At 41.0% G+C, this 12,878-nt stretch overlaps 1 protein-coding gene across 1 annotated transcript; it reads right to left on the bottom strand.

The window, feature by feature from the left end:
* Positions 1-203: 203 nt before the first annotated feature.
* Positions 204-10,174, bottom strand: DSEL (dermatan sulfate epimerase like). The gene is made up of 2 exons (XM_014257247.2): positions 10,151-10,174; positions 204-9,573 (listed from the first exon to the last, which is right to left on the bottom strand). Exon 2 carries the CDS (start codon positions 8,616-8,618, stop codon positions 4,968-4,970), a length of 3,651 nt encoding a protein of 1,216 aa, XP_014112722.1. The 5' UTR covers positions 8,619-9,573; positions 10,151-10,174; the 3' UTR covers positions 204-4,967.
* Between the last annotated feature and the right edge of the window lie 2,704 nt (positions 10,175-12,878).

Consider the following 12,878-nt stretch of genomic DNA (forward strand, 5'->3'; position numbering starts at 1 on the left):
TGCTACCAATACTTTCTGAAAGATAACAATGGCTTCTATATTCAAAACAAACAAGAACAGTGGGATTTTAAAATTTTAAATACATACACTTGACTGCATAATAAAGTTTTGTCATATCAGAAGTGATGAAATAATATAGAAGAAAAAAGAGGATAACAGAAACGTATTATTTTACTAACAATAGTTTTATTTTATGCAGGATGTTTCAGAAAATTTTGTTTGGACAGTGTATACACTGAAATTGCTCAGACACAGATATATACTTAAATGTAAGACCATACACATTTAAATCCAAATTCATCCTACTTCATCTGATGCCTGTCAGTGGGCATCTAAATTAAGGGTTTCACCACTCCTGGCTTTTGAGTATTTAAAAAGATAGCAGCAATGTCTAATTTACTTTTGAGGCCAACACTCATTTTCCATTGATTCTAGGGTGACAAGACTCCTTTATTTAGGTGTGAAAGTTAAATTACTTAATGTGACATAAATTAATTCAGGTCATGTTCTTAAAACTCCACAATACCTTTCTCAGTAACGGCAGTAAACAAAGTATTGAATTTATACCACCATAAACAAAGACGCTTTCAGAAATTATTCTGTGCGAATGAGATCAGACTCTTTGTTCTCTTCCATCACATATAACTCTCAGCACATTGCCTGCTCAAAAGATGTATAGTTTAATTTAAAACAGCATCATTTCAGCATCTTGAAAGAGCACTTTCCCATTATTAAGTATTTTTTGAGACAGCATGAGATTATCCATTCACATCCTTTACGAGAATAGTGTTGATCACATACCAGCAAATGTCTCCTCACGAAAGAAAAGTCCTGACATTTGAAAGTGGTGCTTTGTAGATTATTCTGAGTATGTTTGTTTCTATACCTCCTTTTATGGGCTTATAAATTTAAATTAATTAAATTAAAAAACAGGTAGTTTTGATTACAGAGAAATTTACATTTTTTAAATTATTAAAATACATTTCCTTTTGTCATCAAATATCAGGTAGAAAAATCCTTAATGATCATTCGAGGTAAACTGCTTCCTGTCATTTTTTCTGTTTTGGAATATTCAGGCTAACTAGTTGACAATTTTATGATAGTCGATGACAGTATTTAATGGCACAACATTCACTGAGGTCACCAAGACATCATGTCACCTATGGTCCAGTTCTGAACAGCTCACACTTTATAGATTCGATCCATAACTCATAGTCCATATTTCACACTGAGATATGGTATTTGAGACTGTAAGTCTCCAGACAGACTCTTCACTTGGAAAACAGCCCATTCATGAGATTAAATCATGAGATTTAAGCAAAACAGGTTTTAGTCTGAACCAAATCTAAAAAGGAGCACAGAAGAAGGAATGAAAGCTTATGTTGCCCTGCCCACAGAAATGTTAAGATCCAGTACTTATCCTCTTGAAGAAAATTTATATGTAAATAAAAAGAAATAATTTTGATAAATTACTAAGTCACCTAAACAAGTATCACAACTTCTAATTACAAAATATTCTAACATATGGAACCCAACATATGGACCACTTGCAAAAGGGATAATTTTTGTAACTTACAGAAATATTGATAACATGTTTTCATTCTTTATCTTGAACTGTGCACTTCAAATGTTTTCAGGAAATGCAGTATGATATTCCAGTTAATATATGTTTATGTTTATCAAATAAATAGTGTCTCTAATATCAGTAATTGACTGTAGGATGGACTGGAGTTTGCTACCAATTATACCATTATGTTTCAACAGCAAATTAAACCATTTTTACAGTTTTAAAAAAATTCTGATCCATGACTTCACAAATCAGTTAACAATAACTTCAAAAAATTTGAAAAGTAATTTTTGTTTAAATTGCATTCTAGCATTAACAGAGTAGTATTACACTGTCAAATGAATTTTTCCATAAATTTTACATACTTGAGGATCTTGTACAGAAATTAAACTCTGGATCTGGCAAATTAACTGTTCAAACATAAATCTGATGAGGACTGCATGCCAGCTGTGTGCAAGATGGTTGAAGGAACCAATCTGACCATGATACTGAGGATCATATCCACAGACATTGCTCTTGGAAAAAGCCTATTGGGAGCAAGAGAGGCATTTAGATGTCCTCAGAGACTATAGATTTATCCTATTCGATAGAACTCTGAATGCCAAGAACTATGTGCGTCTCCCCAAGGCAAATGTCACTTACTTACAAAGTAAATAACTGAAATGTTTTCCTTGGTATTTATTTTTCTTATGTTTCCAAATATGATTTAGAGATAAGTATTTAAGTAAAGCCTGCCTTTTTAAAAAATACACCAGAATCTTAGCTGTGTCATAAGTGGACAGCTGAAATTACAATATAGTACAAATAATTAACATTTAACAGAGGGCGAAAAAGGAAGAAAAGTCAAGATGAAGTACTGGGACTAGTTTTCATGAGTGCATTTCTGAAAGCAACAATGAAAGTGTCAGAATACTTTTCAATAAAGTGTACCTAAACAAACATGCTTATCAAAAAATTCAAACAATTCTCAAAGTTCACCGACAAAACATTAAACATTACTATATGGTGAAAGGGGAAGTTAAATGTTCATGTCTATATAGTGGCCATTCTTCTTCTGAATTCTAGTAACAGAAGAGAATTTTAAGAATAACTGTATACCCACAAAATCTTGCCTTCAACTGCCCTAAAACATCTGACAGAGAAAAGCCTTTTTTATTTGTTCTGATTCTAGACTGTAAATCCTGGAAACAGAAAGCAAATGCTGAAATTTATTCTGTCAAGTACAAACTGTACTTTCTTTTAACATACTATCAAAAATGGCTCAAGAGAGGAATCAATTTGAGAGAATGATGCCTGGAAACAAAAGTTTCACTAAAATGTCAATGTATATTAACTTGTTTAATATTTCCTTTAACATGGCACTCCACCTAGCCAAGAGTGAAATACAAGTTTGAAGGGGAAAATACAGCTACCGCTAGTAAATGACAGGTAATTTACTGTGAGTGAGACCACAAATTATCAGTATCTTCATCATGGTAGAGGCCTGTTTTGCCATACTAATGACTGTCTGAGAAAGAAGTACTTTCATCTAGGTTGTAATGAGGTATCTCAAGGATATGAAATGTACATATGAGAGGGACAAAACAGCTGGGTAAGACAGGGACATAATGGTAAGATGGGAAGAAAAAAGAACTCCTTTATATTACAATTCATCAAAGTTATCTGTAATCTCTATGAAGAAACTCACTGCACTTTTGACATTGCCCAACGCTTACCACCCAAATAAATAACAATTACACACATATTTCAATATAATAAGCTCTGATTCCAGCTCCCACAAACCAACTGAAGCATATTTCAACACAATTCCACTTGTAATAAAAAACAGATGGCAAAGGAAATAGATGTCTCTTTGTGATCTGATATACACATCTGCAGCCATTTACAATATGCATGCATTTCCACAGAATGCTGAGCAAGTTAAATGAGGAAATGGGAATTTTTTTTTCTTAATGGGCATGCGCAGACAAGTGTGACTCAAGAAAATAAGCTGTGACAAAGATGCAACTATCCTATCAGACCTAGCTGTTTTCAAACAAGTATCACATCAAGTGATCATATCAAGTAACAAGCATCATGTTAAAGAAACACCAATCATGATAAAAATCAGACAGCTTTGTAAAATGTTTGTTGCAGGGAAACATCACTCAAATGTGAGGTGGCTGAGGGTCAGGTGATTTTCAGATCTCTCCCCTCTCTGACAGAAGACCTGAAGTTAGCAATGGCTGTCCATCAGAAATTCATTATACAGACAAGCAAAACATCCCACGGCAACACAGGGCTAGAGATTTATTTGAGGTCTTCTAAATCTCAGATTGCATTTTATGCAGACATCAACAATAATGCATCACATAGTTGCACCGGTCCCAGGGAAACTATGCACAAAAATCAGCAGAGAAATGTGTTACAACAAAGAAGGATGGAAGAGTCTCACTCAAAAGGAGAAAATCCTTCCAGAACCTCTAAGACAAGAGGTATAGATTAAAACCATTTAAGAAGTCAATATGTTAACAACCTTCAAAATTAGGTTATGTTGAGGCAGGTCAAAACTACACAAATTTTACTGCTCATTTGAGGGACCTTGCTAGTTTCTTAGATTTCATCCCATTTCTTCTTCCCAAGCTAATTTACTCAAGGCTCACAAAGGGTACCACATTGTCAGGAATGGAGACTTATGACTTCTCTTTTGTCAAACATCAAACCCCAATTTAAGTACCACATCTCTGACATGCAGGAATCACATCCTAGAATGAGATTTAATATCCAAGTCCATTCCAGTCCTGGGCCTGTCTGCTCAAATTGTAAATAAGAAACTAGATTTACTCAAATGTTCTGTTTTCTCCCACTAAGGGGATGCTGAACAGCCTTAAATCTCAGCTTATGTTTATTTTGCACCACTATAGTGACCACTGAGACACTGACAGACTGCATCAGTAAACCTGTCCAAGGGGGCCAATAATCACCATTGGGAACAGGACCAGTTTGACAAGTATAATTTCATATAAACCATCATACAATCATCAGATGGTAAATACCTTCTGGAACTAATCATCTGGGCTGGAGTCAAACTGGTGAGCTGGAGGTGAAAAGCTCTCTGTTCTACTACTAAACCCCTGAGCTATAGAGGCCCCAGCTGGTACTCCTGCAAAGGTTTTTTGTTTTTGTTTTTTTTCCAAAAGGCCGCAAAAGTAGTTACAATACCTTTTTAAAGAAAAACAAATCAAAACAAACAAAAAAAAAACCATCCACAGTTTCAGGAACAGTTACATTTTTCTTAAAATAATCTCTCTGAAAGTAGCAGACTGTACACATTTTATAAGAATAAACAAACTTATCTAATATTTATCCACAAATTGGGAGTCAGAGATTGTTAGTGCAAATTTCTGCTGACCAGCAGCATTTATTCTATAAACTTTGGGTATCCTAAGTGGTCCATCAGTGAACAACAGATATCTTCAATCTGTCTAATCTCTTCATGGGGCATGTTTTGTTTCCAGGCATGAATGCTACTTGGTGAAATTTCCCCTTCATAAGGAAGATAGAAAAGACTGGTGGAGGTGGCAAATAATATTTGGTTTAAGCTAGCAGGAGGAAGAGGAATACCAAGAAAGGCAAAAATTGCTTCAGCCGTCTTCTGAGGAAAGCTCACAATATCTTCAAATTTGACCAGCTGATAATTTGTTGGCAGCAAGTCCCTGTTTATTCTCATTGCTGCTGCTGTGTTTGCTAGCCATAAATAAGACAACACAGAAATAGCATTTGACTTAGAATTTGAAATTTCTTTCCTTAGTGATTCAAACTCAGAGGCATAGCCTTCATTTAAGCTACATTTTTCTTTACCATTCTCCCCTTTAAACATTGCAGCCAAGCGTTGTGGAATATTTCTCAAGGAGTAAAGGCTTGGCTTATTTTTGTACAGCATTGAATAGACCCATGCCCGTGGGTCCCTCACTACATATAATGCTCTCATTGATGGTCCTAAGATTTCCTGAAAGAAGGGAAGCTTTAATGTCCAGCTCCCACTGCTTAAACTAAGAACAGGTCGTGCATTAGGATAATAGACGAGATGTCTTCTCAGTTCCCTAATATATTCAGCATCTTTTTCTTGACTCCCTCTTGCCCTGATTCTTTGCTCTAACAGGGATTCTCTCTTTTTGGACCTTTTCTTTTTGTCTTTGCTTAATGCAGAATGCTGAGCAATTTTACTTCTGCTAGCTTCATATAAATGAATGTTTTGTAAATGCAACTTTGTGTCTCGAACTAGAGACTGAAGCCACCCTTGGATAAGACGAAAATTACCACTCTTAACATCAGAAACCTTCCATTCACATGGATCTACAAAGGAATCAATTTCAAATTCAGTCTCGGGAATTTCAAGATAGGGTGTAGGTATCCTGATGTATAAAAAGTCACTGGTATTGAAAAAAACCTGCTTTAAAATTTCTGCACCAGAAGTGGGAAGCGAAGTAATGATAACATCTGGCAAAATAACAGGGTTTCCTTCTAATTGTTTGGCTTTATTGCCTTTATCACGTTCTAGCCTTGCCATGTCACTGCTCCACTTTGCACAGATGGGCTGAGTACACATGCTCCACACATCCACCAATTCAATAAGCCACAGAGTGACAACCAGTATCAGGATCCAACGCAACATTTTACCGAAGGATATGTAAAACCGCCATTGAAAAGCCAGTATGACCAAACTGACACCCAAAATTAACCCTGCAATTATGTTCACTTTGAATCCAAATGGGAAAACTACCCTATTATTTTTCACATCTTTTTTCACAGATTCAGTACCAAGACCAAACTTGGTCACTTTATTTTCATGAACTACTTTAGCAAAACCACCAAATCCCAAGTAATCAAACCTTGCCTTTAAATTCTGATATTCAGTCACAACAGAGATGGTATTTTCAGTGTTGTTGACACTGAGCGAAATCTGAAATCCAGATTTTGCATTATCCATGAGTCTACAGTTAGAAACATTGACATACGGCCCATAGAAAAGGTAAACAATCCTTGTAAGTGTGTTTTTCATTGGAAAGGTAACATTTACAAACTGAGTCCATCGCTTTTTGAATTCAGCAGCTTGTTCAGCCTCCTGTATCCTAGCAACAGGACTACTCCCACGATGATCAAACCAAAACATCTTGTAGTGGGCATCCCACACATCCATCATAGCTCCATTGTACTTGTTCTTAAACTTATAGGGTATGTATTTAAAGTCAATGTCAAGATTATGAAAAAAGGCACTGACTGAATTAACAGGGGAGTCTTCCTCCTTCTCGATATGGTCAACTACTAACAATGTCTGAGAATTTAACAGCAGCAAAGTGCGATACACACTTTTCAGTTTCATTGCTGATGTGTAAGCAGATACTGCCTCACCACTCACAAACATCATGTCACCAGCCTGGGAAGCTGTTATTATTTCTCCAGTTGAGTCTCCAACCTCATCACCAATCCACTTCAGCCACTGCGCACATTCACCAAGCTGTCCTTCCCAAGGCTGGTTGCACTGGCTTGTAGGAGATGGAGCAAACACCAAGACATTGTTCAGATGGCTGAGTTTAGGTCCATAAAGAGCCTCAGATACAAACACCTGTCCATTGGGAGCAAAAGTGAAGGAGTTCTGATCGGGATGTTCATGCCCTGGATTGAAACTTCTCCACCCATCAATCCATCTATAGGGTTGAAAGTGAACGATATCATAGACAGCACGTCCACCGAGTTTCCCAGACTTGAAGGATACAAAGGTGTTTGCCTGGCTGTTTGGCAATCCAGCCCCATAAGTAACAACTCCCCAGTTAGGAAATACATGCATTTTAGCAGTACCATAGTCAGGAGGTGGCTGAGGAGTGATTTCAGCAGCATACCATATAAATTCAGTATGTAATGTGCTCCACCTCTGTGCAGTGGATGGCACCATTGGCCCATCCTTGGGTCTGTGTTTTCTGATTTGCTGTGCCAGCCAGTTACCAGCTCCATTCTTCATGATGAACTTATCCAAGAAAACCAGTTGGCTCTCAGGACCATAAAACCAGTTGTAATTAGAATCTGCAACACCCACAGTCCTCTGGAAGCCTGGCAACAGGGTGGCATAGTAAAACCAAAAGTGCATTTTCAGCCAGTTGTTCTCCAAGTTGTTAATACCGAAGTGGCGCTGGGCCAGGAAAACATACTGGGTTACTGACTTGGCTGTGTAACTCCCGTAAGCTACTCCCTCATCCAGAGACCCATCTACAATATGATTGAGCAGAAACATTGTTTTCTCCATCACATCAACAACGGTGTGCTTCCAAATATTCGCCTGAGATCCTTTGTCCACTCCGGCAACTAAAGCCCCAATAAGCAAAGCAAGCATATTGGTTGCTTGGTGATTATGGAGAATTTGCTTTCCCCAGGAACGAACCTTGGAGTACTCATACATCTCCTCGCTTACAGACCATATCTTCTCCAGGTATTTTTGCCTTCTCTCATCTTCCAGTGAATTATACAAGAAGTCAAAAGCAGTGGCAAATCCTGTCAGGGAATGACCAAGTGGCACTTCATCTCCAGGTGCATTCTCAACCAACCAGTTTTTGTAACCAGCCATTCTATCCATATATTCTAGGGCAAAATCAAATGCAGCTTTATCTTCAGGGCACAGCAAACAGTAGAACGCTAGAGGTGGCAGGTTGTTTCCATAAATCTCGTTCCACTTGGCCGCAAAATCGATATGCTTGGGTGGAGGTAGGTAGTACAAAGGGTTGGACAGCATAACCATCACTGCACTTCTGATGGCTCTGAAGAGATGCAAATGGCTTGTACGAGCCTTCTGCCTCAGTGCCTGAACATCCTGAGCATCAAAATACAAGCTCGGATGAAGAACTGTTCTTTTCAGCTTCTGCTCAGCACTAAGACCTTCAAGTTGCTGTTTTTCATATTGATCTACATTTTCTATGAAAGTCACCCAATCAGAGTAATTGCTTACAGATTCTTCCAAAGTGAAGACATCAAACACCATTAATGCTAGAAATAGAGTATGCCCCGTGAACATCAGAGCCATGATCCATTAGGCAGCTCCTCTTCCCCAGACATACATTTCCTTCACAAAACAATGTTCAGATATCAAACTTTCATCCAGTTTGTTAAAAAAATAATTATCTTAAGGCATATTTTTATGAGAAAAGACTTATTGTATACTGTGCAGTACAACAAAGGCTCAGACTACTTGTAATCTGAGATACAACATTGAAATGACAAGGCTCTTGAAAAGTTAAATCTCAGGTGCCTTGTCTGTTCACACTTTTCTCAAATACAACACTACAAGCATAAATACTAAAATCAGGGAAAAAGTAAAATCTCTAAGATATGCATATAAAGCACAGGTTGACTGCACAGTAACAGACTGATACACTCTCTCCTGGTAACTTGAAAAGCATGATCTGAAAAGGGAATTGGAGTCATATGTTCGCTTTTTTAAAAAGCTTTCGATCAGGCGAAATTCCACTTTTAGAGCTGACGAAAACTCCACTGGTAACAAAATTATATAATTTATTCAAAACAATGTTATATTTGATAAAATAAAGAATATACAACACTTGGAAAATAGACTCCAAAATTGAAGTTATTGTCTTCAGTCTTCACCTCTTCTCAATTTCCTTACATACTCTTTCCATCTTTCTCTTTTGGGATTCATTGAGGGACGGGAAGGAAAACAATAATTTAAAAAAATCAACATAGATCCTCCATTAGATCCTTTTGACGACTCTGCAGTGCTTTTAACCCCTATTCCTCTCTGTTTGTGAAAGATGCATCTGAATTAAGAGTCATACATATTTTCAAGTCTTTTTTAATCTTTTCTTCAGCTAGTGATGCCCAAATTTGGCCTTGATGATTCAAAAAATCCTGCTCCTTCCATTATGATGCAAAAGGAAAACATGTGGAAGAGGCAGAAAGCCAATACTTTCTTCTAAGAAGAGCAGTTTCAGATTTCCTTTCACTTTGCCTGTAGGTTCTTCCTGTGGAAATAGAAACAAAAGTTCTCTGAAGCTGTGCAGATGTCAGAACATAGTTAAAGTACTCTGGTTAAAAAAGTGACACTAAGTTTATAGAAAAGATGAGTTAACTCACGTTTTCTTTAAAGGAAATCAAAAAATAAAAGAAGGTGCATTTTCAAAGTTCCACGAAATTTACCCTTGGCAGAAGAGCAATTCAGATTGGCTCCTCAAGCCCGCTGTATTTCACCATTACAGCGTGAACATGAGGTCTCAGGAAATATTTTCCAATTACGCTTCCAGGAGCTACTCATGGAAATAAACCTGACACACGCCACCGAAATTCAATTCGGCTCGAATTAAAACGAAAGCAGACAGGTATTTACACCGCGGGCGAAAGGGCGGCGGGGAGCAGCAGTCCCGGCAGCCGGGACGGGCGCGGGGCCCCGGGCCGCGCCGCCCGCACCGAGCCCGGCAGAGGGCGCCCGCCGCCGCCGCGCCCCTGCCCGCAACGGGGCCGCACAACTTGGACAAGTTTCGGCGAGGACCGCGGGGCCGCCGCCCCCGGAGCCCACAGCCCCCGAGCCCAGCCCCGTCTTACCGCGGTGGCTCCGCGCCGGCTCCCGCGGGGATGCGTCGCTCTGCCCCGGCCGGCGCGGCCCGGGGCGCGGGGCCAGCCCCGGCCGGGGGCTGCGGGTGGCGGCAGCCGCGCCGGCCCCGCTCGGCTGGGCCGGGCTGCGCCGGGCTCCGGCCTCTTCCGCTCTGCCGCTACTTTTCCACCCGGGCTGGCCGCAACTTCTGGATCCTGCCCTCCGCCGGCGGCTCCCAGGAGTTGATGGAGACAGAGATGCGGCGGCGAGCGCCCGGCGACGGGCGCGGGCAGCCAGGCAAACTCGCAGGGATGTCGCTCCGGAGGGGCGGGGAGGAAAGGAAGGAGGGAGGGAAGGAGGGACGGAGGGAGGCGGGGAGGCGGTGGGGGGGTTGGCAAAGCCGCCCCCGGCGGAACGGGGATGTGCCGATCGTCCGCGCCGAGCTCGGCGGCGGGCGGGCTGCGTGTCCCGCCGCTGCTCCCGGCGGCTCTTCTTCCCTGCGGCTGCTCCCGGCGCCCAGCCCAGCCCCGCTGCCGGCCGCGGATGCCACCGCCGCCCCTGCGCCTGGGCTGCCGGCGGAGCGGAGCGGGGCTCGGCGGGGGCGCCCGGGGGCAGGGCCGGGGCCGGAGCGGGGGGGCCGCGCCTGGCGGCGGCGCGGGCGGCGGGGGGAGGCGAGTGACCGCGGCCACCCGGTGCAGAGGGTCCCGGCGCGGGCAGCGGGGAGCTCAGGAGGTACGAGGGGAAGAAAAGCTGCCGCGGTGGGTCGCCCCCGTGGTCGGGTGAGAGCCGCCGGACCGGCCCCCGCAGCTCCCGGCCGGGGCAGTGTCAGGGACGGTGTGGCGGCCCGGAGACCGGCGAGTTCGGCAGGGCAGGGCTGGGCTGGGCGTCAGGAGGCGCCGCTCCTGTGGGTGACAACTTTGTGAGAGAGAAATAACCACCTAGCAGTGCCCGTGTCTCGGGGACCACGGGGATGCGCAGCATCCGCTTTTGTTCGTAGCTGTCACACTTCTTTATAACTGCGTTCCTGCGCTGGCACTTCGTTTTATGCGATGCTTTAAAATGCTTCTCATTCAGCTTTAGCTGAAGGCTTGTGAAATAAAATACAAAGGCGTCATGAGGAGTAAAATCTTCTGCTGCTCATCTCGGTCACGGTTAGTGGTGCACTCAAGGGCCAGCAGCAAATACTGGCCTGCCCCCCTGGTGCTGTGGTCTGCCCACAAAATCCAGGAGGTTCTCTAAACCTGATTCACTCGGGGTTTGAATCAGTTTGGGTTGGCGGTGATGCCATTCAGAGCCTGATTTTGTGACCTGATGTTTGTGAACAAGCCGTCCTTCAGTACTAGAGTGCAGGAAATAAAAAGGTGTGAGATTTTGGGTGTGTTACCACTGTGTTTTTAGTACTTCAAAGGATGTGGGTTTTAATAATCTCAATAAGAGTAACTTTTTCCAAAGCATAGTCTATATTCTTCTGTTTTTTATTTGCCCCCATACCTAGAAAATGCAGTTGCATATTTAAATATTGCTTAAGCTACTTAATGTTTAACTACCTTGAAATGAATATATGAATGTATAAAAGCCATGCATTATGGATACTGATTCTGTTTCTTTGTGCTACAGAGTGCACCTTCGAAGGATTAAATTATTAAATTATGCACATTTACATTAGTGATGAACTGTGCCTGGAACCATCCTGATCTCTTAGATGTGCCCTATAGACTTGGCTTAAAAGGGAAAAATACTGATTATTGCCTGGATCACCCAATCAGAAGAAATTTGCATAATGAACAAAGATCAGCACATAATTCCCTGACCTTGAATCTTTTACAGTTGTGCCTTTTTATGCTGCCAGGGAAGGTATTCCAGGAGGATAGGAAAAGGAAATGTAAAGCAACAATAGAGGCCACATTCCCCTTTAAGTCTGTAGAAACTGAGTGGAATACACTACAAATGAAAACCTCCCAAGTCTTTCCTTCTATTCTTATTGAACCCATTACATTTTTTTCCCAAGGCTGGCCCATTTTGAACATATTAAAGTCTCAGAGAATGACTTTTCCCATAAATTGTTGGGCAATTCAGAATGAGCAGAGTATATGTAGGACTTATGTTAGGTTAAAAGCAAAAGTAAAGCTCTCCCAAGAGCTTTTCTCACTCCCTGGGACCTGTGCTGAGATCATTACATATACAGTGTTCAATTTCAGTGTGATATTTGTGGAGAAACATGAACATGATTTACTGACTGGCCCCATATATTCACAAATGGTACCATTTAGAAAAAGTCTTATTTATAAGGCAATGAAGGCATTTGTATGGTGTTTCACTTCTCCCATAGTAGCTTTTTCACATTAACAAGGATGCACTGGCAAAATAGTTCAGAATCATTTTTTTGCTAAGTAAATTGCAAAGCAGTAGTGTCTTTAACCATGTATGATTTCAAACAGTTTAGGCTACTTAGTTTGCTGTTTTCAAGTTACTTTCCTTTGAATACAACTAAAAAAATGAACCAAAAACCAAAACAAAAGCAAACAAAAAAAAAATCCATGAACCAAGCTCAGACGAAAACAAAAGAACATAAACCATGCTCACACCAAAACCAAAAAAAACAATAGTGGTAAAACTAGTGTTCATTTTTTATTTTTTTTTTCTGTTGGTAGTTTTCTATAATCAGCAGAAACACATAGTAACTGTACTGCAACTCAAGAACAAAACCAAAAATTTGGATACAATTGGTATCAAGGATAA

Source organism: Pseudopodoces humilis, chromosome 1 (assembly GCF_049639895.1).
Source record: "Pseudopodoces humilis isolate 2021_Gansu_Grassland_sample_001 chromosome 1, ASM4963989v1, whole genome shotgun sequence".
Taxonomy (NCBI): domain Eukaryota; kingdom Metazoa; phylum Chordata; class Aves; order Passeriformes; family Paridae; genus Pseudopodoces; species Pseudopodoces humilis.